The sequence below is a fragment of the Colius striatus genome, chromosome 3, assembly GCF_028858725.1.
Source record: "Colius striatus isolate bColStr4 chromosome 3, bColStr4.1.hap1, whole genome shotgun sequence".
Lineage (NCBI taxonomy): Eukaryota > Metazoa > Chordata > Aves > Coliiformes > Coliidae > Colius > Colius striatus.
The window spans coordinates 7,020,891-7,047,390 of NC_084761.1; the positions used below are offsets into that span (position 1 = coordinate 7,020,891).

The 26,500-nt window shown below is 35.7% G+C and overlaps 1 protein-coding gene across 3 annotated transcripts in view; it reads left to right on the top strand.

The window, feature by feature from the left end:
* PARN (poly(A)-specific ribonuclease) overlaps positions 1 to 26,500 on the top strand; it is a 58,681-nt gene that overhangs the window by 15,176 nt on the left and 17,005 nt on the right. For 2 of the 3 annotated variants that reach the window (XM_061994187.1, XM_061994189.1), the window contains exons 17-21: positions 2,501 to 2,611; positions 2,694 to 2,763; positions 7,797 to 7,852; positions 10,664 to 10,750; positions 17,637 to 17,711. In XM_061994187.1, the coding sequence (XP_061850171.1) occupies positions 2,501 to 2,611; positions 2,694 to 2,763; positions 7,797 to 7,852; positions 10,664 to 10,750; positions 17,637 to 17,711 (399 nt within the window). Of the gene's footprint in view, positions 1 to 2,500; positions 2,612 to 2,693; positions 2,764 to 7,796; positions 7,853 to 10,663; positions 10,751 to 17,636; positions 17,712 to 25,937; positions 26,118 to 26,500 lie in introns of those variants that run through there. The other variant, XM_061994188.1, reaches the window with a different exon arrangement.

A 26,500-nucleotide genomic window follows, 5' to 3' on the forward strand; every position in this document is an offset into this window, starting at 1 on the left:
GACAAAAGACTAAGGGAGCTGGACTTTTTAGCTTGGAGGAGACTGAGAGGGGATCTCATTAATGTTTACAAATACGTAAAGGGCAAATGTCAGGAGGATGGAGCCAGGCTGTTCTCAGTGATGGCCAATGGTAGGACAAGGGGCAATGGGTACAAGCTGTAACATAAGAGATTCCAAAGAAACATAAGGAAAAACTTCTTCACCGTGTGGGTGAGGGAGCACTGTAACAGGCTGCCCAGATGGGTTGTGGAGTCTCCTTCTCTGGACACATTTTAAAACCCACCTGGACGAGTTCCTGTGTGACCTACTCTAGGTGGTCCTACTCTGGCAGGGAGGTTGGACTAGATGGTGTTTCGAGGGTCCTTCCAATCCTTAAGATTCTGTGATATAGAACTGTTAGTGGCAATCAGTGTGAATCCTTCCACTTTTTTTTCAGATATTAGAAGCATGGATGGATTGAGTGAGCAGCAGCTTTTGAGATATTTTGTGGTTTAGGTTTATTTTTATGAGAAACTTGAAATTGTTTTAAAACTCTTTCATTTGGTTATCATTGTTCTTTAGATCAAATCTTATAGTCACTTGGACAAATAAAACCAAGACGTCTTAGAGGAGTGACTATTCATGTGTGTTCTAGAAATTAATGAAGTTCCTCTAGAGCTTTCTTGACTTTTAGGTGATGGAAAGACTATTTAATCAAAGTGTAAGCTTATCTCAGGGTTCTGGAATTTTTCTTAAGCTGCTGGTTTAGAAGAGGAAGGGTAATAGTGAATAATAGAGTACGTTGGAAGTCTGTGAGTCAATGCATAATCAGAACAAGGTGAGTGATACTTTTATATATTGCTGAATGTACAGAGCAGTTGCACTTAAACTGTAGTAACAGGAGAGATAATAAGATGGATAATCTACAATCTTGGACAACGAGTAGGACCTGTTGATGCCTGGAACTAAGTAGTACCGTGAACATAGAGTGTACGGTAATTGCATGCAGACCTTTTAGTGACATATCTTCTGTAACTTCCCAGGATGTAACAATTTGACAGCTATCACATACTGTTTTCTGCTGATGTAATATAAAATAATATTTTTTCCTTTTTTTAGCAAAATATTAACATAATGGTCAACTGTCTCAGAAGTGTTAATATTTAATCAGAGATGATTAATGTGCTTTAGAACATCTAAAGCAATGCATGTTTAAAAATACTAGAATACTTCTGTTAACACTTCATTTATGTTTTCTTTTGGATATGTAGATATTAAAAAAAAAACCCCAAGTTAAGCTCTAAGAAATATCCTTTTCAATTTAGCCTGTATAGCTTAACATTGTATCTCAGAGAACTTTTTTTCAGAGGAGCCTTTGTAATATTTATTTTTAAAATAAGGTCTGATGTTTTGCTACTCTCTATATAAAATTTGTAGTCAGATTCCTTTTTACCAAATACAACAAGAATATATATTTAGATATTTCCATTGAATAACTTAGGCTGATATTTATGTATCACTCTTTTAAGTCCATACTTTTTAAGTATGTTTCATCAGTGTTTTAGCTTCTTTTTTTTTGTTACATTGAATGCAATAAATTAAATGGAATTACAGAATTCACTTTTCAGTCTGTATGCTAGTAAGGGTCACGTTTCTGTCTTTTTAAACAATTAATTTTGTTCTTCCAGTCCTATTCTCAGTATAATTTTCACAGGAAAGTGAGCCAGGTTTCCAGTGGTTGAGAGCTAGCTACAGAGGTGAAATAAAGGTGACGTTTGGAGTGGAAAAAATATAAATGACAAAGAAATGTGATGTGCACATATTTCTTGGTTACTGAAACCAGGGCTCTTTCAGACACCTCTCTTCAGAGAAAGTTTCCACTATTGAGATTTGCACTTGCTTCAAGTGATACGTCTCGAGGTTTTCACATAAACATCAAGCATGATTGTCAATACAAACATCCTTTAATCACTTGCTTCAGTCTTCATCATTGAAATCCCTTGAAAAATCTGATCATAGGTCAATTGGACGGTTAGCAAACAAGTTAATAGTAAAGTTTTCAATGAGCCTGAGTGTCTGTTCTTTGAAACTCAAGACTGTCAAGAAAAGAAAATATGTGGGGAATCCTGATGTAATTGTGTTAGAATTGGAGGTCTTCAAAAGCTGTCTGGACATGTTCCTGTGTGACCTGATCTAGATGGACCTGATTCAGCAGTGGGATTGGACTAGTTGATCTCTAAAGGTCCCTTCCAACCCCTACCATTCTATGAATGTACTATGAATTAGTACCTCATTGTGGCTCTGTGGATGAATAACCTTGTAATAGGAAGGAGTTGCTGTCCTAGTAGCCTATTCTCATTTAAAAATACAAGACTGGTGGATTTTCAGAAATTCTGAAAATCACTAAATTTACCCAGATGCTGTTGTGCTCTGATAACATAAGAGTGTGGGTAAGCATACAGGGCTGTCTTTCACTTGTGTGATAACGTGTTTATAAATGATTTGGTTTTTTTCTCCTCAGAAAGTGCAGAAGGGTTTCCAAGTTACGATACGGCTTCTGAACAACTTCATGAAGCAGGATATGATGCTTACATTACTGGACTGTGCTTTATCTCTATGGCTAATTTCCTAGGTATCTATGTAGTCTTTTTTCTAACTTTACTGTGTTGTGTGTAGCTGCTTATTACATGCTGAGTTTCTTCTTTATTTATCAGGTTCATTCCTCAGTCCTCCGAAAAACCATGTGTCTGCTAGATCAAAACTAATTGAACCATTTTTTAACAAGTAAGTAGTTGTGCTAAAAGACCTACTAAAATATGAGAACATTAGCCTTAGAATGTATATCTCTAGCTTCAGAATCAAAGGCGACACTTCAGTTTTGATTTGTTTTCTGATTCATGCTAGTAATGCTGCTGATAGGCCAGATGTTGTAAAATAAATACTTTTGAAGATAATGGCTTACTTTCTGCTAAGCTGTAAAAGGACACTTAGAAGAGCACCTGGACTGCTTTACTGGCCTTGTCTATGCCAGAATATTTTTACAACTCAGAAAATTATTTCTAGAGTAAACTCTAGGCATAATGGAACTGAAATAAAACTAGTCAGGTGTTCTTTATGTTGTAGGCAGTGTCAGAAACTTGTGATAGTTTTTCAGACTGTCCTCACGGTTTTAACTAAATTATCCCTACTGTAATATCAGTTCAAATAACACCAAGCTGTTGTATTAACATTATCAAGTAACTAATTTTTAAGAATGCATAATAAACATGTATGATTTAGTAGTTTGTGGGAGGGTGCTGTGATCAGTATTTGGCTTTTGAATTGGATCTTGATGCAAATTACTTGAACAAGGTGAAGTAAGACTTGAGAGAAATCTGGAAGTCTTTATGCACAGATTTGATTCTTTGCATATTTAATCTGTAGATTTTACCTTATGAAGCTTCTAAAGATAATATAACTTGTCATATAAAGGGAAAGGAGATCGAGAAACTGCTAGTGTTTTCTATCTTGTTTAAATTCAGGATAAATTCCATCCTTTCAAACCCTATCATGCAGGAGTTGGCAAAATTAATATTTAGCTTCAGATGGCCCACTCAAATGAGAGGGTTATTTTTTCAGTCATTAACCAATGAATAACAATCATTAAAGTTCTTTCTAGAGATGCATACGTGTAACAAGTACAAACTGAAACTTCAAAAATTGTCCCCAAAGTATGTTAAATCTTGGCTTTTCAAGTTAATTAAGCTGTGTACTGCAAATGTGACATTCCTCAAACCATGATATTTCAAAGCTTTGGGAGGAAGCTTGGTGTGTCTGTTCTGGGGCTTCAGAGTTAGCATTGCCTATCTGAAATGAAAGAGAAGCTTAACAAAAAAAACCTGTAGGGAGAAGAAAAGGTGGTTCTTGGGTTTTTGCCCTTTTTTTTTTCCCTTGAAAGCAAGAATTGAAAAGTACTGTTTACAAGTAAAAGAGAAAGTTTATCTGTTCTGTCATTATTCAGTACTTGTAGCTTCTTGTTTCAGAAAAGATACATGTTATTTTTAAATCATGGAAGCTTGAAAGAATTGCCACATCTTCCACACCATCTTAGAAGCTTTGCTGTGTTCTAACTAACATCTGCCACTTCACCTCGGTGAGGGCTTGTTCGAGGTGAGACTATCTCACCTTTTCTTTTTAGTCAGCAGGCCAAGGTTTGCATTTTTAAAGCTAGTTTTCTTACTATCGTGCAAAATAACAACTTAGAATAAGACAACTCCTTTAAAAAAAGAGGCTTAGGTACATGTCAAAAGTCAGAGCTGTTTGAAATCTAAATGGACAAGTCTTTCAGTCTTTTCAGTATGTCCTTGCAGACCAGATGTCTATTTTCTGCACTTGGTCTGTTTAGCAACTGTGAGTAGTACCGGGAGCTTGTGCAATATACATAGTTATCTTAAGGTCCCTAGTAAGTATGTTGCTTCTGAGGCTTTTTTGCAGGTATGCTCTGGGCTGCCAGCTAGCTTCCTGATACACCTAATTTTCTGTAGTTTGTGATCTAGAAGCTTTCCCTAGCTGAGCATCTTCTCTTCATCCTGGGGAAAGAAAAAACTATCTTCCTCCTTCCTCCAGAAATTCTACCTGGTCCTGTGGGCAGCAGTCAGAACAAGGAAACCTTTTCCTTTGTGCAGTAGTCATGTTCTTCAAGCAAAACACAAACTACAACATGCAAACAGTAAGCTACACAAATGAAAGTTATACTATCTGTCACAAAAGTTTTTCCAAAAGAAACTGAAGAGAGCAGTTAATTGTAAGGCAGTTACTTTAAAGAAATGGTCTCAGTTTGAAGTATTATCAAGATAGCCTTGAAAATGTTCTTTAAAGCAGGCCAGTTTTAAAATCTTTGGGTTACTTATAAAGTCTTAATTTCAAGATCTCGGAATAGTAGGTCTTAACATGAAAATACAGGATAAAGATGAAACTTTTATGGGATTGGGGTGACTGATTTTGGAAATATTTTCTGTTTGAATAGATGTCACCAATGTGAGTAGTGGGAGTAAACTTGAAACTGAAAAATCAAGCTTTTCTTTTTACAAACTTAGCCTTCAAAGGAAGGAAATACTTATTTTCAGTAGTTATTTTGACCTCTTTCCTTACATCAGCAAAGTTACAGAACTTCCTGGCTTTCTGTTCAAGAGTGATGACCAGCAGATAGGTTACTGTTCATATAGCTTAATGATTAAACATAGGTAAAATCTTTAGTTTCTATTCTTGTAAGAGTGAAACTGATTAAAACCAGATTTTGCTTTAGGATTCCTTGGCTTTTTTAGGCATAATGCAGTGAATTGTATGATAATCAACTCAAGAAGTCAAGAATTGCAGAGGTCCATTGTTTATACAACATCTTTGAAAAATCATGTTCATGTGAACAATCTGCTGTGAATAATCCCTGATGAATGCTGACGAGTTGAGGTGATGAGACTTTTTATATTGTAATATCTGAAGTCTTATGTGTCTAATTCAGATGCTATATTGTGTTATATCCTTTGTAGTTGAGTTAAAATTTTTGACCTGTTTTGTTTAGAGCAACATCTCTTCTTCCAGACCTCCATGCCCTCACTTGCAAGTCCCTCCCAAGCTTCCAATGACAACTTTATTTAGGATCTCTTGGGGTTTTTTGAGTGTTATTTATTTTCTTTTGATGTAGCTAAGACAGGGGCTGAAAGTGGTGTAGAGAAATAGGAACACCATGTTTTATTGAGCTAAATAGCATGATGTTCAGTATAAAAAAATATAAGTTATCCTGGAAATTGTTGGGCTTTGTTCTTGATTCAAAAGGATATCAGAAACCAAAACTTGTGCAAATAGCAGGGTTTTGTGCTGTACTTGTGGAAAATGTCTCACCAGGGAGCTAGATTCTCTGTCATGTACTGCAAATTAGTTAATTTCTCCCACTGCTTTTTTTTTACTATTACTTTTCTTTGTAAAATGATTGCAAGAGAACATCACTTTACTCTTCTGCAGTTTGAGCAATAACTCCTCAGTCCAAGTGTGGGAGTAAACAATTGTGGTTCTTGTGCTTTTGACACTTGTGACTATACTAATTGCTGAGTTGGTTTGGTAAACTGATCTGGGCTTAAAAAGATGCCTTTTCTTTCTTCAACTGGATCAATTTCTCTACACAGTTGATCACATAGCTGTGAAAACTTTCATCCTTAGCTTAGTGCAGAGGAAGAATGTTGATGACTTGAGACTACTTAAGCATTGTTGTGAAGTGGCTTGATCCCAGCCTTACTCTTAATTTTGCTTGACCTGCCCCAGAAATAATTGACTTCCAAGTGACTGTCTCAAAATGCCTCAGAGTTCCTAGGATATTATTGTATATTAAGAAAAAGTCTGTCCTCTGACCATGTGATCTGGCTGTAGCCTCCAAGCAGTGTAGGAGATAATTGGGGGTTTTATTAGCTTGGTCAATATAACTTCCAAGTAATTGTGAATTAATCTAGTGAAAAGCAATGTCATAGGTAAAACTTTATGAATCTAGGTAGTTTAATAGACAGTAGAGTTCATGCTGTCATGCAAAACAATTAGTTTCAGTTTTCTGTGGTTACATGAAGAATTTTACAACCATAATTATGGATACTTAATTATGGATTATGATGCAACTCAATGTTCTTAATCCATGTGAAGCAAGTTAGTGCTACAAGAAGCAGTTGCTACTGTAATGTACTTCAAGTTAACTTACTATTAAAATCAGTATTTTATAGTATTTCTTTAGGGAGTGTGTGTGTGTGTTTATGTGCTGTTTAGAGACAGTTCTTTGTCCAAACAAAAAAATGTAGCATTTATCTCGGAGGATAAAAACCAGATCATAATTAATCTCAGGTATATATATTTTCTTTGGCATGTCTGTTCTTACTGTTGGCTGCCATACTGCTTTCCTCAACATGACAAAACCTAGGAGAGGCCAGTTTAACTAGTATTATCCTCAGAAATTTTTGTTGTATTTTTAGTAAACTTCCTCTTTATTTTTATGAAAACTGTTACCCAGGAAACTGAGTTAGTTATTTGAGTACTTCAAAAGTAGCTAGTTCTGAGAATTCTGTTTTCTTCAGATAGCTCAACTGAAACCAAGTCTTTTTTTCTTTTAAACTTTTTGAAGTTAGGATAGACAGGTTATTTTAGCCTTCCCGTGAACACTACGCATAGCAAATGTTTTCTAATGGCAATGTGGCATCTATACCCGTGACAGGATTTTAGACTGCTTATATTAATTTGGAGGGAAATAGTTTTCAGAGCTGAACATGAGCTTTTATTGAAAGCATTTCTTGAATGTTTTGGGAAACTCTTCAACTACATGTTAAAGGGCAAAAGACTCATCCTGGTTATCTCCACTAAAGTACCAAGGTGACTTTTGCAGTTTTAGAGTTTTGATATCCATTCTGGCTAAAGCATGATGAAGTACTCAGAAAATGGGAAAGTTTATGTGTATTTAGAATGGAATCTTTTGCACTGTCCACTGTGTAACTCCTACTGCACAAAGCTGCTACTTTTGAAGTGTTCATTTCATCACTTGTTTTAATTGTTTTCAGCAGTAACAGTTCAGGACTTCTTTGTTATTGTGTTGTTGAAGAAGTAAAATTACTAGCATGATGCCAAGTAACTTTTTGAATCTTGATTGGATTTAATTAGAGGATTTGTTTGTTTTAATATAGCTTCATATATAGTTGGAATGATTAAATCCTGGTTTTCAGGAGCAACAGCTAAAAAACTATAAAAAGGAAAGCTTATTAAAAGATCTTTAGGCAGAAGTTTGCTAATGATGCTTTTCTATTTTGCTTCAGGCTATTTCTTATGAGAGTAATGGACATACCATATCTCAATTTGGAAGGACCAGACTGTAAGTAGCTTATTGCATTGTAAAATTACTACTATATTTCCCGGAGGAGGAAGTGTAAAAATTAATTATGGTATACTTAAAACATGGGACATAGCTGTTTGTAGGCTGTTAGCCACCTACCAAATGTCTTGACTTAGGAGAATGTGAAGCCTTGGAGATCAGCCTAGTCCTTGACTTAGATGAAAGGTTATTTTTATACTGTCAAATCAGACACATGAATGTCTTAAAAATGCTCCCCATCTGGAAGCAGTATTGATACGAAGACATTTTCCACTCTGTCCATCAGAAAGCTCAGCCTGAAGGATGACCCTTTATTAGATGCTAGTTTATTATTAGTAGAATGCAGTTCTAAAAAGATGGATGTGACTACTGGAGAGGAAAATATCTGCTGGAGGGTCGTATGTTTAATTTTTAAGTGCAGGTAGGTGAGCTGAGCACAGATCTCAGGGTCTGTGGATCTATTGGAATGGTTATCTAATTATGTTATGTACTTCTTTCCCCAACTGTTTGATGCTTAGTGGAAGAACGGATAAATACTTTAGGTCACTGTGAGAATGCCAAAGCTACTAATCTGTAAAGATGCTACTTCCACTTGCTAGCCAACTTACAGGATTGTTTTGATACTTTGCCAAGAAGAGTTGCCAAAAAAGAGTCTGCTTCTGAAAGTCTGTCTCTTTTATCTGAAAGCTGCTCCTGTAGAAAAGACTGATGCAGATGTTACAGCAGAATCTGAACCGGGGAGACTTTATAAACTTCAAAACGGAAAGTGTATCTAGGGTGGCATGCTTGGCTGGCTGCTTTAGAAAGTCTTATTTCTATTCTGAGATTTCAATGCTACTGTAGATTGAGGAAGCTGTCAAGTTGGTGGTTGTCTGTAAAGGGTATCTTTGCAGAAAAATAAAGCCACCAAAAGAATTAAGGCCATGCTTCCGTGTTAGAGCAGTGTAGAATACATACTACATATGGTAGTAGTAGTATAGTAAATAGAGGCTGTATTTGAAAAAACAAGTGAGGTGGAACTAACTAGGTGACTGTTGAAAGTTTTGTTGTGTTGTGTCAGTTTTTGTCCTGTAATGTTACAGCTAGTTTGTGCAATTTTTCCAGAAATAGTGGAGTTGGGTAACATTTACTAGATTAAATAGTACTGAATATGTGAAAGTGACTTCCATCATCTTCTTTTGTTACTGTGTATTAAAAACTCCTTTAAAAAGAGTGAAGTTGCTGCACAAAATGACTTCAAGGAAGAATATGAATCAAATATTTCCCATCTGAGTAGGTAGAAGGTTTAACAGAGGATTCAAGTGAATTTAAGAATAAACTGATCCTTAACTAATGGAGGATTAGGAGTAAGTTCTGGAAAAAACTTGAAAAAGTCTCTTGTTTTAATGCTGAAAGCTAAGGAGAGGAGAAACCAGAAAAGTTTGTATCCCAAAAGAATTCAGGAAGGTAATTCTTTAAGATGAAAGTCAGTCTCTATATCTCTATATCCACAGAAGAGAGAAGCTCTTCCTGAGCATCTTGCCATGTGGTCAACTTAAAATCTGACCACATAAAGCCGTGTGTAGGCAACCCTTGTGTTAATTTTAACAAACTGGAGCACTAAAATCCGAAGTGGAACACTCAACTTGAATGGTTCAGTCTCTGTTGAAGAGATGTAAAATGTTAAGAGAAGATGTAGCAATGTGTCATTCATTAAAATATAAACCTCTGCAGACACTTGTGGAGAGTCTCAATGTTGTAAACAGTTGGATATAAAGATGGAAAATATTTCAATATCTTTGCACTTTAAATGCAGTGTTCTGTTTATTTTTAATATCTGATAGGAATTCATAGATTCTAAAAAGCTCAGGTGTCTAGTGAAAGGAACATCAGTGCCATGTACATTGTGGTGATTTCTTATGTAGAAATGATCTTTCCTGGGTGAGGTCCAAGGTCTGGTTTGTTCGGTATCTTGACCAAAACTAGATGTGTGGGGAAAGTGTGTAAGAGGCAGATATATAGTGATAATTTCTGCTATACTTTTACCTTTTCCAGCAGTTTGACTTAGATTCTGTCTCTCAAATTCATAAAGTTCCAAATTACTTTAAATGTACATTAGAGACTTAATCTGCACTTCTTTAGAAGCTGGCCTTCAGATGCTATTTTTTTTTTCAATTAAAAACTACACCAGGAAAAACAAGCCTGCCAGTGTGTATATTCTAGCTTGTGTCTAATGTTGTATGACAACTAAATTGAACATTGTTTCTCAGTAAGCTTTTTATTGACAGAAAAATGGCAACCTTGAACTATGGCTAAGAATTTTTTTTAAAGCCAGAGCTGGAACATCTGTCCTTAGGCTTGGCATAAAGCATGGGAAGGACTCAATTTGTGAAGATTTCCTGCTGCAAGTAATGTTTCAATTTCTTCCACAGTTGAGCTAGCAGGATTTAGTATGTTTCATTTATAATTGCAGGCACATTTTCATTAGTACCTGATCCAGTTTTCTAGATTTTGCCCTATTTTCTCAGTTTTTAAAAAAAGAAAGGGAAAGAAAAGCTGCATGACCACTGTGATGAGATGCCATGAGCACTGGCACAGCCTGCCCAGGGAGACTGTGGAGTCTCCCTCTCTGGAGATCTTCAAGACTTGCCTGAACACATTCCTGTGTGACCTGACCTAGGTGGACCTGCTTGAGCAAGGGGCTGGACTAGGTGATCTCTAAAGGTCCCTTCCAACCCCTACCATTCATGATTCTATAATAACTCTTTTAGGATATTCTAAAGATACAAGTAGTGACTCTTTATTTTAACAAATGTTGGTTTTATTTCACAGTGCAGCCAAAACGGGATCATGTTCTTCATGTTACTTTCCCCAAAGAGTGGAAGACTAGTGACCTTTACCAGCTTTTCAGTGCCTTTGGTGAGTTATATAGTCTACTGCTCTGTGTAATTTTTTTCCCCTTTCTTTATCATTAGCAAGTGCCTCTGGTTTCATTTGTTATTTTTGATCTGTGGATGCTAACTTAACTTCAGTATAGATAATGATGAATTGCCCTTTGTAATTTTTGAATGGAGTCCTGTGGACTTTATTTGATTAACTGCTCTCTAGAAATCTTTTTATGTGATGCTTGTTGAATACTGTAAACCTTTGATCGTTTTGTTTACAGCCTCTCCTGGTAGGAGGTATGAATTTATATAGGTGACTAAATGGAATGGGGATTGGTTTGAAAGGCAGATCAAGATTTCAGGAATAAAGTTCATCCTGCAGTCTGCCAGATGCTAGTTTATGTGAGTCTAGACAAACTAGCAAGCCTGAAAATAGACATTTTGATTGCAAGATTGTGAACGTGACCCAAGGCAGAAGAAACAATAAAAAAGCTGTCTAATAACTGTGGAGTAGTAGTCATGTTTTTCCTCTGCAGAGTATTAGTATATAAGGTTAGTTGTCAACAATCTAATTAGTTGTCAACAATCTCCCAAACTGAGCTCTTGCAGCAGTGGTTATGCTTTGTATCCCTAAGTCAGAGCAAGATTGTCTTTCATACAGCCCCATAGTGGATGTTTTGTCCGATATTGTTATTGTAGATTGGTTTCTAGTTTCTTAAAGCTAAGTAAGGTCACGCTTCAAAAGAGATCTTTTGGGCTTGCAAATAACTTGAAATTATTTTTCTGGGTTTTTTTTCTTTTTCCAAAGAGAGAACTTTTGCTGCTTAGAAAGTTTAATGTAAAACAAAAATCACATTCTTATTTAAAATAGATTTTTGTACGACTTTTCAGAAATATTTGCTTGCAATATGTGCATTATTGAAAGCAGCTTATTGAATGTTACATATAATACATATTTATGCATTTTGTCTTCCTCAAATTCTATATTAGAACTTTCATGGTGAATTGCTTTAAAGAAAAAAAGGGAGGCTAATAAAGTCTTTTCTTTACATTAGTCTTGGCAACTCTAAGCACAGTATGTGTGACTGAATTTGTAATTTCCCGATTCCTAAATGTTTTCTACTTGGCACTATAGTTTCCCCTTTTTCCTGCCCCTAGTCTTACTTAAAGTCCCAGTACCAATTTTATCCGTTAGTGTATAATGACTGCAAGAACCCTGTTGGTTTATTTTGTGTGTTTTAAAGCAGGTAAGTGACTAGTTGGCACTCTGTTACGAAATCCTCCTTTTGAAGACAACGAAGTGAAGAGGTGTCTCTTTTTAGTTACTGCTCGATTAGTGTACTGTAGGTGTTTCAAAGTAATGTACCACACTTAATGACTTAAATCAGAATTTATAGTGTTGCAAATGAATTCAAGGCAAACCTGAACCTAGTCTCTCTGGAAATAATTGCTGTGGTATCCATAAGGACGTTTAATCACCGTTAAAAGGATGGAATTCCCTCAGTGTACTCAGTCTTGTCACTCCTGTGCTTGCTATGGGTCACCAGGTTAGTTTAAAGAATGATACTATTCTTCTCTTCACCTAGACTTATGACTTGGTAGTCTGTGCAGGTTGTATATAAAATTCTTTCAGTTCCTTCTGACTTTTTTTGGTCTGTACTGCAGCACAATGCCACTATAACTCTGGATAGGACTTAACATTCCCAATTGCAAAATCTAGAATGTGGCAATGTAGCAAGTTAGTAAGATTCTTCTAGAGTTTGCTATTAGAGGGGTAAGAAACAACGCCGTTTGGAGATTGTTTCTGTAGGCTTTTAAACACAGCTGTGTAGTTTTGTGTAAGACCTCCCGCAGCCCAGCGTTGGTGTGAAGCGCCAGCACAGATGCCGCCGCCAGGGGTCAGACGCACACAGCACAAGATGCTGTATCCGTCGATTTCAGGGTTGAATGTTTTCATACCTGGATTTACAAACTCCTGGTGTTTGAGTAGTACTTAATCAATATTTTGTTTTAGGTCTCATTGCCACAGTATCTTAAAACAAGCTGCAAATTTTCCTTCCACAGTTCTAGGAATACCTGTGGTTTTCAGTTGCAGCTGTACAGACAGACAGAGTGGCACAATCTGAGCTTAAGTGGATTGCCAAACGGCAGTAACAGAGATCAGTTATCCCAATTTATTGCACCAGTTAAACAAAAATGTTTTACAATTAAGCTTCTACCTGGCTTAAAAATCAATTTTAATGTTGAGTAGCAGCAATCTGACTTTATAGAAAAATTATTTTGAATTTGTTTTAGCCTAATATGAATTGAAGCAGAGTTGTAATCTTCCATGAAACTTCTAATGAAAGCAGTGAAACAGCTGAAGGGGCTGCAGGGTCACACTTGGAACCGTTTTACTTTTGCTACTCTAGAAGGGGTGTTCATGATTGTGAAGTCTTTCAGTACTGCATACATACCAAGTGGACACCTGTTCATGCAAGATGTTTTTATAGTCTCATGGGTGAATGTAGTTTCACTGTATAAGTACTTGCAGTACTACACAGTCTCTTAGAACACTTTCCTAAAATTAGTTTGTTTGGTCATGCTGATGTGAAGGACAAAAATATTAAAACAGTATTTACTGGAATACAGCTTTTGTGTATAACCTTCACTTCTACTTAAATGAATGTCTTTGGGCTTTAATGAAACATATACTAAAAAAGTATTATAAAACCTACTGCTTAAAAATTTTACAAGTAAGAGGAGGCAAACTTATGCATTGTGAGAGTGTGAGAGTCATCTTTGAGAGGGAGATGAACACTGCTGTAGTTCATGAAATCATAATGATCTTGAAGATGCATAAATTACTTCTTAAAATGTAATCAGTCCTTTCTGTGTTTAAATCTTGTTCTAGTATTCCAAGTTACTATATAGGTGAGTTATAAGTGACTTTTAAGTACATTTTTTGAGAATCATTTACAAGTTCCATACACCATGACATCTGTTATTGCCAACTGCTCCACTGCAAACTCACTACTTTACTTTTTATTTCAAAATAAATAAATTGGAGCATGAAAAATGCCCCTTTCAAAGGTGAAGTGTCTAGTTTAGGGAAAAAATTTAGCACAGGAAATATATATTGAGTATTCTTCTGAGCTCCTGTTCATGTGAGCTTTGAGTATTGGCTTTTATTTGTGGTTTGTTGTGTTGTATTGGTGTTTGATTTTTTGTGTGTGGTGTGGGAATTTTTTACTTGGTTGGTGTTTTTTCTTTTATGAGTTTTGATCTTATTTTTCTCTGCATTTCTAGCCTTTCCTCCTCCTTCTCATGTCACTGTTTCCTTCAGCTGTTCTTTGTTTATACTCTGCCTTTCTGCCAGAAAGGTGGAATCTCTATTAACTCTTCTCAGTTTTTCACCGGGAAAATGTTTGTGTTTAATATATGCTTTAACCCTTCCCTTGCTCATAGAATAAAAGCTTAAGCTATTTCTATTCTCTGATGCAATGTGTGATAAACTGTGCAGGGTGTCAGCATGATCATATTTTTTTTTTTTTATTGTAAGAAAATGGAATATATTATGTAAGTGTTTTGGTTAACTGGAGGTCCGTATGGTCCCAGTACCTATCCTGTGTTTAATTGCCACTAACAGTTGTGTAGGAATTGTATAAGAATGGAGCCAAGGTTAAAAAACCTTTATTGCCTTCTAGCAATCTGTAACTTTGAACTTTTGCTTCTCTCTCACTTGCATCTTTTATTGTAAGCTTTTCCCAGCTTTCTGTAAGTCAGTATAAAATATTTTTTTTCCCATATATATTCTTGTCATTTACAGCACTTGATGGCAGTTGCTTAACTGAAGTTAAGCAGGATGTCTTTCATATAATTTCTGTTCACTGCACTTTCCCATAGCCATATATAGGTATCATCTTTATTTTCTTTTGAAGGCTGAATCCTAATTCACTTAGTCTCTTATAAGGAAGCCTTTCCATACCTTTAGTCATTCTGGTATAAAAACTAAAGGAAAATCTATTTGAGTGACTTAATCCATCAGTTTAATTCTATTCTGTGGATTTTAATGTTGTTGCATGTTTGTTTTATAGAGAGTGTTTTCAAACTTAGAGTTAAAAAAACCCAACATGTACTTAGTGCCTTCATTTCAGAAGCAACAGATCAGATTTTCAGCTACTCCTGTTTGGGTGAAGATTTGGGATTTTTTTCACCTGATAATTCTTTACTTGACAGTACCCTGTTTTTAGTAAGAGAAATCATTTGATATTGCATGTAATAGCAAACAGACACGAGGTCATGTAGGATAACTGTGCTGTTCTTCAAAGTATTAAGATGTTTTATTGATTCTAGAAGTGCAAAGAGAAAGAGAAATCTCCTGGTTTATTTCTCTAGAGCTGGTATTCTATTACATTGCTGTGCAGGACATATTTGGATTAGCCTTGCAGTAAGCTGACATGCAGTTACGTTGATTGCTAAATATTGTACTTCAAATGCAGATGCATTTGCTTTTCAGATATTTATTGCCCTTTCACCATACTTTTGAAGTGCACAATATTTTCTGAGTGCTTAGCAATATTTGTGAATGATCTAATTTATTAATTTTCTCTCTCTTAAATTCTTGTTAATAATAAAAATGAAATGTGTCATAGTCTGAAAAGAGTATCTTTTGAGAAAGGAGAATTGCCTATTGCTGTTCCCTTCACATTGCAGTACAGGGTCCACTATTTAATCTTTGACTTGTTCTTAAAATGATATATTTTAAATGTTTAATGAGTACAAAGGCAACATATGTTTGCAGATATCAAACCCTCTAATTATTGAAAATACCAAGGTTGCTTAGAGTGTAGCAGCCTTTCTGCAGCAATGAATATGTATTTGATACTGAAATGGTGTGCCATCAATAGGATGGATTTTAGTTTATTTACTTTTAGTTGTTGCTTTGAAAATGTGGACACTGAAGTCCATTTGAGCAACAGCTGAAGTCCTTCAGGAGATTGTCTGTCACTGACATTTTATACCAAAGACACAGTTGCAAGATGTTCAGGATTATTTTTTTTCCTGAACTTTCTTTTGGTCTGTTCAGAGTAGTTATGGAATTAATTAAGTACATATGTAGGAAAGGTATGGAATCTGGACAGCACTTCCATACTGAAGAATTGTAGAAGAGTATGGTCTGAGGTGTCCCAAATGATTGTTTACACAATTTTGCTATTAGTAATGCAAAAAAGGAGGACAGATTCAAAGCAATAACTTGTCAATGCATTTGGAACAATGTTAAACTGTGCAGTAATTTCTAATATTCAAAGGAATCTTGGTGTCAGGGTCCTACAAAATGAACTATAATTTTGAGCTGCAATCATAAATCAGCTTGGGCTGTTCCTGTGTTATGAAATGTTAAGTGTTCTGCCAAAAGCATGTTCTCCCTAAAGAAAAGACCCTTACCCATAGGCAGCAAAGATTTATGTTCTTCAAAGACTATATTATTAGAAATTGAATTTATTTGCTCTACAAACTTTAAAGAAATTCTAACATTTGACTTCTCAGTGTAGACTCTTCTTAATAACAGCCTTAGCCCTCTAGTATAGGGAAATGTCAGAAACCATACTGAATTAATTATGGTTTTGGCAATGATCAAAATGATAACAAAGTCCTAAATAGCTGGCTGCCCAAATGTATAGAATGCAAACTAAATTGAACTAGGCTTTATTTTTTTATGATTAGAAAATCTGTTTATTATCTGGCTGGATTTCAGAAGAGTCGTCTATAACCTTGTAATCTGTAGGCCAAATTAGATTTCAGTAGATTAAGCATCTGAAAATAAAATGCATTTTAAGTCATTTTGCATCATTGTTTTTAACCTTGTAATGGCTGAAGGTTGAACATTGGTGTAACATGATACCAAACTTGATTTCCTACTCTATCTGAAAAAAATTGCACCAATTTTCAATATCTGAATTATATTAATTAATTGTATTAATTGAACTGTATGAGGACAGCAGACCAGACAATAGTAAGACCTCATGTTTCAAATGGGAATCCTGTCCTCCGCTTTCACTTGTTTGAGCCCTTTCAGTGTTAATGTGACATTTTAAGGCATTCAGATAGAAAATGCGCAAACTGCTTGATGAACAGAGGAACTTATTTCTAGTTGGTGTTCCATTGTAAGAGCTTTCAAATGATGTCCATGTTTGTTCTCATATTTACTCAAATTAAGTTTTCGTTGCCCATTCAGGAACTGGTATTTAGTGGGATTTGAACAACCCAGAGTTTGAAGGTTTAGAGTGTCACAGTAACTGCAGTTCTCTGCTTGTGTGATCAGTCTTTCCCTGTTCCTTTCCCTCCGTCTCCCTACTCTTCAGTTTCTTACCTTGAGTGTCTGTACTAGTAAGGAACCAGGGAGTGGTAAATGCAGCTTGTCCATGCTGTGTCTTTGGGAAAGTTTCTGCAGGATGCAGTTCTGAAGGATAGATAGGTTTTAAAACCCAAAGAAGTGTTCTCTATTTTAGTAAAGAGCTAAAAGTTCACAGAAAAAATGGCTTCAATTTTTATTGTAGAATTATATAGAACCTGTGAAGGGAGGACTGAGCAAAGCCCTAAAATTACTTGAATTGTTACAAGATTTCTTTAAAAAAAAAAAAAAGCTATGAAGAAGGAGGATACCACTCCAGGAGTGAAAAAGGTATTAGAAGTCTCTCTTTCCTTTTGGCCCTTAGTCTAGTGGCTCTGAAGGTAATACAGGATGTATATGGAGCCCTACCAGTAACAGTCACTGCTTTTGGAACAGCTCCAGGCTTGTGTAGGTACTATGCACTTTTACAGTGGACAAAAGCCTTCTAAGGTGAAGTTATTCTTAGTTGACTGTCTTATGTTGTGACACATTTGATAACATCTGTGACTGAGCCTAAGACAGAAATAATTTCTTTTGCTTTCTCTAGGTAACATTCAGGTTTCGTGGATTGATGATACATCAGCATTTGTATCACTGAGCCAGCCAGAACAAGTACAAATAGGTAAGTGTTTCTGAATTTACTTCAGTATTAAGACTTCAGCAAGCTACTGCAAAGTACTCTGAGCCAGCGGGGTCTGTGATTCCAATGGCAAAAATACTCACTTGTTTCAGATGCTATAGGAGGAACTAAACTTTTATAGTACCAGCACAGGAGCTGCAGCAAAGACAACAGGCCAAATCTGTACTTGGTGGAGAGTTTTGTGTTTGATTCCAGGACCCTTGAAGTACCTGAACCAAACCCGTAGGTAGAATAATGCTAGTTTCTTTACTTGATGCAGTATTTATTGAGGTTTTAACTGTTACAGTGCTATCAAAGACTTTTACGGTCTTTGCCTTCAAATATCCTGATATATATCAGTCCAAAGGATACATTGGTTTGGTTTACATTTACAAGCAATAAATGCAGCAGAAAGCCTTTTGGTGTGTTGTAGAACACATACAAAATAATAGTCTTCTAAAAATGTGGACAGATAATGTGTCTACTGTGTATGTATTAGTAATGTACAGCCTTTCTAGACTTCATTTTAAAAAATTTCTATTTAAACTTTTGAGCTTAGCTTTGAAAAAAGTTCAGGGACAGAAGTTACACAGGATGTATACATGTTTTAACTTTTTATTGATATTTCATTGGGTTTTGGCTTTTTTTCTATATTGCATCTTGGTTTGGATTTTAGGAGAGCAATTAAAAAAACCCAAATTGTCTATGACTACGTAAATACTGTTAGTGAAGCCACATTCTTAATTCACAGAATAGGGAAGAGAGCAATATTTTATTATTTACAGTAATAAAAAAAAGGTACTATGTAAAGAACCATTTCCAGTTTAAGAAACTGACTGAAAGCATACATCAAGGCATTACCTAGATAACACGAGAAAAATACTGAGTAACACTCTTGAGAAATTGTGAAGAATTAGATCTAAAAAAAAATCAAAGGAAGAGATCAACATCTCTTCAAGTTATGAGGAAAGCCACTCTTTTTGGGGTGTAGGTTTGTTGTGGTTTAACCCCAGCCCATTATGAAGCACCACAGAGCCATTTGGTGTGGAGATGATGAGGAGAATTAAGGGGCGAGGAGAAAAAGCGAAATTTGTGGGTTGACATAAGAACAGTTTTAATAATGAAGTAAAATATAATAATAATGGTAATAATTGTAGTGAAAAGAAGTATAACAAAAAGAGAGAGAAATAAACCCCAAGAAAAGACAAGCGATGTACAATGCAGTTGCTCAGTACCCTCTGACTGATGCTTGAGCACTGATCTGCCCCTCTTCGCCAACTCCCCTGCTTGATATACTGTGCATGATGTCCTATGGTATGGAATAGCCCTTTGGCTAGTTCAGGTCAGTTGTCCCTCCCAGCTTCTTATGCAGTGGGAACAATGACTGGAAGTGGCCCATTATACATGATTATTTGAGACGTGTTATTGTAGTGTCACCCCCGTTTACTGAAATGTTTTCATCACATGCTGTGAAACAGTAATAACGGCAGTTGTTGCTGCAGAGGATTTTGAGTGCTTACCAGCAGCTTCCTTAGAGCAAGTACTCCAACAGCAGCAAAAGCTGCTGTCTCTTCATCTATGTATAGATCTAAGGACTGTGCAACTTCCAGTGAGAAGTTCCAGATAAAGAATTATGTGAAAAGAAATGAGGCATTATTTTAGCTATCTCCATAACTCAGGAAAGCACTTTTTACATATGTTGTCTTAGTTCCTTATACCTGAAGCATTCCTGATCTGGTAACTGTGTGTATTGCACCATCAAAGGTTTGAGAGAAATACTGTTCATGCAGCAGCAAGTACATTATGAGATGGGAGAGAATAAGCCTTAATCTAGGTTGTCTTAAGTAAAAATCACAAATCATATATTTGTAAAGTAGCAACTTATCTGAAGTAGCCGAAGCTTTTTATTTCAGACCTGATTAATCTTACTCAGAACTCAGCCTCCATGTGTGAGGTATATGGTGGGAAAAAAAGAAATAAAGGTTTCCAACTTTTTGCATTTTAAATAGAATTTGTGGTGAAATGCTACAAAGTTGTGGTAGTTCAGATATAAAGAATATCTATAGGTCATTGTAAGTTTATAGATCAACCCCTTTTTTCCCCTCCTCTTTTAAACCTGAATGCTTATTTCTCTGAGTAGGACTTTAAAAGATTATTTGTTATCAATAAAACCCCATGCTTTTTACGCCATTTCATAAGCTGAAAGCTTTCCCAGGTGCTGCTACAGTAACTTGCCCACTGCTATCACCTCAGCTACTTACCTATTGTCTGAATGCTTGGCATACACAGTTACCCACCACTATTTAGGGATATTTTTTTTTAGAAAAATATTTTTTGTTCCAGCAACTACATATTATGGAAATAACTGAACGTATGCAGAATATTTAAACTGAATCTTTCTGACACTGCTCTGTGTGTGTCTTTTTTTATGTTTTAACAAACAAGGAGGCTTGCTCTGTGGCCTGTGTGCTAGGAAAAAGGTTATTTGTTTGAAAGCTGAGGTGATTATAGTCTTTCATAGATTTTTATGAGATCAGGTCAGTAAAATGTTATATACTAAAAGCAGTCAGCCAGACAAGCTGATAAAGTACAACAACCTCAATTACCAAAAGGCTGTCTGATTTTTTTTTTTAAAAAAACCCAACATTTTTGCTATAAAATGGCATAAACATCTTGAGGTTTTTTTCCTGTAATAAATACATCATAAAGTTGATTCTGTTATTCTGTTTCCTGGTCTTAAATGCTTTAATGAACTGCTCTGGCAGTAAAAGTCACTATTTGTACTTATGATTTAGTGAGCTGTGTTTAAGAAACTAGGAAAAACTAATTATGTGGTCTGTTTTTTAACCTGTCTATATAAATATGTCTACATCTGCTGGATTATGTAAAAAGCCTTAGAGAACTGTCAAACAATATGATACAATGCAAGATGTAGCTGCAGACATACGTTTATGCTTTACCTCTGAAAGATGTTTCTGGCTTTGAGCCGGTATTAATACATGTAGTTTAACAAAGCACATGTGCAGCAAAAACATTTATGGTAAATAAATGGAATGAGAATGTGAAGGGTGTGCAGAAGTTTCCCTGTATTGAAAAGGTGGTCAGATTTGTGTTATATATGAATCTAAGCACTGTAAAAACATCCTGACTTATCCTTTTAGTAAGGAAATTGTGGCAATAGCTATGAAAATAAGGCATGGAGTGCTAAGTGATTCTAAGTCTACCAGTTTCTTTTAAAACTTGGTTAAAATCTCAGAGGTGTCTGTATTTTTCAGTTGCAGCAATTCAGATACTGAATATCTAGCTGAACTAAAGTGACATTATAGAATGGAAGAGCAAATCATTTAAAGATTGATCTAAAGTCATTCCTTGATGTAGATACTAGGTGTAACCAGCTGATGAATCTGACTTGTTTCTTAAAAACGTTTCTACACTGCCTTTTAATTTTCTTCAGCTTGATAAGTGTTAAAACAGAATGTGAAATGTGATTTGACTCTACTGCTACTTTTTATGTAACTGTCTAAGGGTTGTATTGAAAATGTGATAAGCTTATGTCCTAAATACAAGGATGTTTTAATGTACTGCTTTGAATAGCTTTCCTTTTACTTTCAAGACTAATATTTACCCTTGTTTTTAAAAAGAGATGGGAATGAAGAAGGGGTTTTTTTTCCTTCAAATTGTCTTTCACATTTCAGATCATTATTATGAATAATTTTCATGCTTATGCTTAACCTTTACATCAGACAAGTGACAGATCTTTTAAAATGTGACATTCTGTATAAGCTATTCTATGCTGTTTCTGTTGCTTCTAACTCTCTTGGCTTCAGATATTTTAAATGGACTAAAAACTTGTTCATCTACACCCTGGGAATATGTTGGGATTTCTCATGTTAACACGCACAGATATCTGTTTGAATACGTAGATAATAAAATGAATCTGTTCTTCCCCCGTGCTCTTTAAAACAATGTTCCTGAGTTATGTAATATTGGGGATGGTATCCATTAAGACCTAGTCAGAAACTGATTGATAAAACTTTGGTCCATATGCTTTTCTGTTTAATACATGTAAATATGATTAACTGAATTTAACTAAGGAGTAGCTCTTTGAATTTCACATGTAGGTGTCCAGGAAGAATGCATGTTCCTACTTTTTAATTGTTAAAGCATTACCCTGAAGGACCTACGAATTTTTGCGTAGCATAATAAGGCTTCTTTCCTCTGCCACATACTTCTGAAAAAAAATAAGTAGGGGAAAGGGCAGTATTTTTATAGGCAATTTTGGAGCTGTTCCTGTGTTTCAAACTTAATATTGCATGCATAAAACATACAACGGAGACCTTGGGAAACAAGACGCAAATCCTGTAACCTTCTCTTCTGTCCAAGAATCTTCACTTGATTTGGTTTTTCATGTGACTCGCATGTTGGCAGACTTAGAAAAGGCTTATTCTTGTATAAAATCATATTGCAGTTTGAAAATAAACTTCAGCTTGAAGTGGAAGCTCTATCAAGACAAGTGTTTGTTAACAGTTTCGTAGTCACCACAGTGATGATTAATATGAATTTATTAATAAATGGATGTAACCTAAGTATTTCAGTATTTAGGGCACTTCGATATCTCAACCATTCTGTACAGTTAACTAGTTTGTGAGTCATCAGTTAATGCTTTGTATCAGTGATAAGCTCTTGTTATTCACGGTTCCCTTGAATTTTGTTGCCAGCCAACTTTTGGTGACTTTAGGTGACTGGTCTAAAACCTATATGGACCCTTAAAGGGAGGTTTCTGGACACTGAAAATCTCTTGAAAAATGCTTCAGGATGAGTTGATTTCTAAAACATGAAAAAGTTTTATAAATACATTGAACTGTTAAAGTGCTTGGAAGTGAAATCAGCCTTCTGTTGACAGACATTTGACATAGTTCTACATTAGTGGAAATGATGGGAAGTTTTATCAGTGGTACTTCAAAAATATGCCTTGTTTATATTCCCTTAGCAGCTAATGCTTACTCTTAATTCTTTTTAACCAGGGCTTAGGTGCAGTTTAATAACATCTGTGTTCTGATTATGAGAAACTTCTACCCTATCTTAACATCACTGGTTCGATTTGAGAGTAATTTTAACTTGTGAATTTTCCCCTGAATGGTTTAGGTTGGGTTTTTTTTTTCTCTTTTGAAATGCAATAAATAAACTTGACTTGAAATGTTAAATACATGTGAAAAAAACTTGCTTGTCATAAATGGCAAGCATTGAAATAATGTTAAGTTGTTCCATGTGTTAGTGCCCGGATACATGAGCACATATAGAATTTACAGTGCGCAAGATATCTTCTTCCTTTGGGCATTGAGTAAACCAATGTATTTACACAGCAGGGGAGCAATGGACTAAAGCAGGTGCAGCAGCTGAAGTTGTGATGGCCTTGCAATGATTCTTGTTTAAATCATTAATCTTTCTGATCTTGTGAGTTTCTCAGACAAGGCTGGACTTTATGGTTTATTAGTGTTTTACAGGGTTTACTATAGAACTTTCTACTTAGTATGAATGCTTACCATGAGCATTTTTGAAATACACATGTATTTTGAGATAGTGTGCATATCAGTCTCTTCTCACTGAATTTTGATATCTTACTATATGACTCACATTCTTGGAAAAAATACATTTCACATGACCCAATTCTCATCAATAAGTTAATATAAAATTCATGTTGGATACATACTTGGGCAGGAAACTTCCTTAATTGACCAAGGAAGCAGCAGTCATAGTGCACTATGTAAAATCTCCGCCATTACTGTTGTTTTACCTTTTATTCAAACTATATGCAATCTCAGATTGTTTCTCTAGCTTTAGTAATTTCCCATCTCCTCTCCCCATCAAACTTTGCATTCTAAGATCCACAAGGTTTTGATGTTCTAGGAAAGCTGGGTTTAAATTTTGCATCAGTGGCTTTGCTTATGATGCCAAATTTCCACTGTCAAAAGTATGTGATATACATATGTGCAGATACATGTATGAAAAAAAATCTTGCTAGTACTCATGTTAATTGTGGAGTGGCTTGAATTCTTGTGCTGACATCAAAATGGCATTTAAAATGAGAAACTAATAGATATAATAATTGCAGTAGGATATGGTCACCTTGTAGATGCATACTTTTCCATTATTTTCATGCAAGTTGAGTGTTTTAAAAACATAGTTTTTCAGAAGATTATAATGATTTGTTGCTCATACCTGCATGTGATGTTAAGGATTTGCATGGAATGGTTTCACTAGGAAGACCTGAGCAGTTAGTCTGTAGCTTTTGTATTCCTCATGGGTGATAAGAGTTATCGGAATGAAAAAGTTAAAGGTTGAATTTTATTTGAGATGCTTTTTTAGAAGAGGACAGTATCAACACACCTGTTTGATGCAGCAGTTGTTCTGTTAATTCTGACAACTGAGTGCAATCATTCCTGTTGCAAACTGTATCTGAAGGGTGAACTCATTGCCTGGATTGTTCTTTTTGAAGCAGCTGACATGTGAAGCATTAATGAGCACTTCGGCTGAAAATATCTGTGTTAATCTTGAACAGTCTCCTGGACAGCACTGCCATGAGGATGTCTTCAAGCTCAGTGTACTAGTTCTTGTTCTGAAGTCCTTAACAAGTGTCAAAAATGCTATCAGATCTTGCAGGACTGTTCTTCCTGCCAACTGCTCAGCCTTAGCTGCAAGATTTAATTTGCTGCTAATAAAATATAGGTAGTGGTTTGTGCCAGTCTTTATCGTTACATAAAGCAGATGTCTCTTTCCCTACTCCAACAGTGCTTTTCTGTGTCCAGAAAAAGTAACCAAGGAAAATTCCTGCTAGTTCTGTGAGGTGAACTGGCTCATCAGCGGGTCAGTAAACACCAGAAACACTGTAAAGGATGGCATAGGACCAGGTGGCTTGGAGCAGGAGCTAGGAGTAAGGCATGGGATTCTCCCATTTGGTAACAAGCTGTTAGATTAAATCAGCTGTCTAGCCAGACTGTGGTTTCTATTTCTTTCCAAAGTCTTTCAGATCTGAGCTATCAGTGCTTTGAGTAATAATTGACATTGAGGCCCTCTATCTGACTAGAAAGGAAACATTCTGTATGCTTGACATTTTTAATTTGTAGATGAAAAGATCTCAACACTTTACTAGTACTCCTAGAAATTAAAATTCTAGTGTAAAAGCACTCCTCTGCTAGTAAGGGCAGGGAATGAGATGTGGTGCGTTTCTACTTGTGTTGTTCAGGAGTCTTGACTATACTAAAATGAATCGCAGGTTTGTGGTTTTACAGTGGAACCTGTGGTATCATACTATAGGCAGCTATTCTGCAACTTTCAGCATTACTGGTGCAAAATTAAGAGGACCTATTATAGTGTTGCTGTACATGCAGGTACATGCAGTTATATTATTTTCTCATCAGTTAAAAACCCCCAAAAATCCCAAACCCCCACCTGTGTACCCTGTAAGTTTGACTATAGTAGCTTTTTTTGTCTTAATGTTGGAAGTCTTTTGGCTACCTTCTTGTTCAGTGTTTGGATTTTTTTGAGAGCAGTTAATACATTTCACAGCTTTTGTTTCAATTACTGAGGTATTTAAATGAAGTGCAAAGGTTAAGTAGGTTGAATTCTTTCAGTAATTAAATAACTTAATCTTTAAGAAACTGAAAATCCTTTATAACAGTCTGCATACACATGCATGGTGAGAAATGTCTCAGTGGGCTATACTGTTATCTGTGTTGTCAACAGAAATATTTTGAGTTTAAAATATTAAGGATCCTTCCTCATTCTCTGCCATGGTTTGTACATGACTTTTTTTCCTTCTATAAAACCATTTTATTTCAGGTCACCTGTGCACTTGCCAATTTTCTCCAAAATGGAGAGTCAAAAACTTCATCTTGATTTGCTCTCCATCTTGTCATTCTCCTTTGCAAGGTGAACAGCTGCTTTGTCACCACAGTGGTACTGCTTCCTGCTTGGGAGTCAGATATGAAAAGAGATGACCATCTTTGTAAAATAATCCCTTTTTAAAAAAAGTCTGTTTTAGAATCTGTGTAGACACCTTCTCCTGTTTTAGGCTAATACAGGTGAGAAAAACAAAGGCATGCTCAGCACCATGTACAAAACAGAGGTTTCAATTTTGATACAGCCTGCAGATAGTTGTTATTCTCAAGCATAGTTTAGAGAGTACGGATTCTTCAAACTGTTAAATTACTTTTCTCTGTCACCTTCTAGTACAGAGATTCCTTGGAACAAGCAAATACATCTTCACCGACCCTCATTTGTGTTTCTATGCAGTCAGTGTGCAGCTTGTCAAATTAATTATGGAGTTAACTAACAAAGTGGCTATGTTTTGCAACTTAGAAAAATATTGTCCAGGGTTAATGGTTTGTCCTTGAATATTTTGTACTTAATTTTGTATCTATCTGTGAATAAAAGTGGTTTTAACAAAGTTACCATTTTCTTCATGAGTGCCAAAGGTTAACATAGTATTTTGACTCTATTGATTTGGGGTTTTTCTTCCTGAAGAAAAGTATTTAGGTATCTAAACTTCTAAAGCATGGGAAAATGATGTCAAGCATTGTTTGTTTTGTTTTTGTAAATTATTTCAAAGAGCTATTTTTACTTAGTGTAGTTTGAACAGGTGATCTGTGTTGGTGAAATCGACTAAAATTTAAGTGTTCTGACAAATGTTGGGACATGTCACTTTTTACTTGCAGTACCTCCAGCCTGTTTAAAGTTTGGGCAACTGAGAAGGGGCAATGCATATGCAGAAGTTCCATACGTTCCCTTGGGAA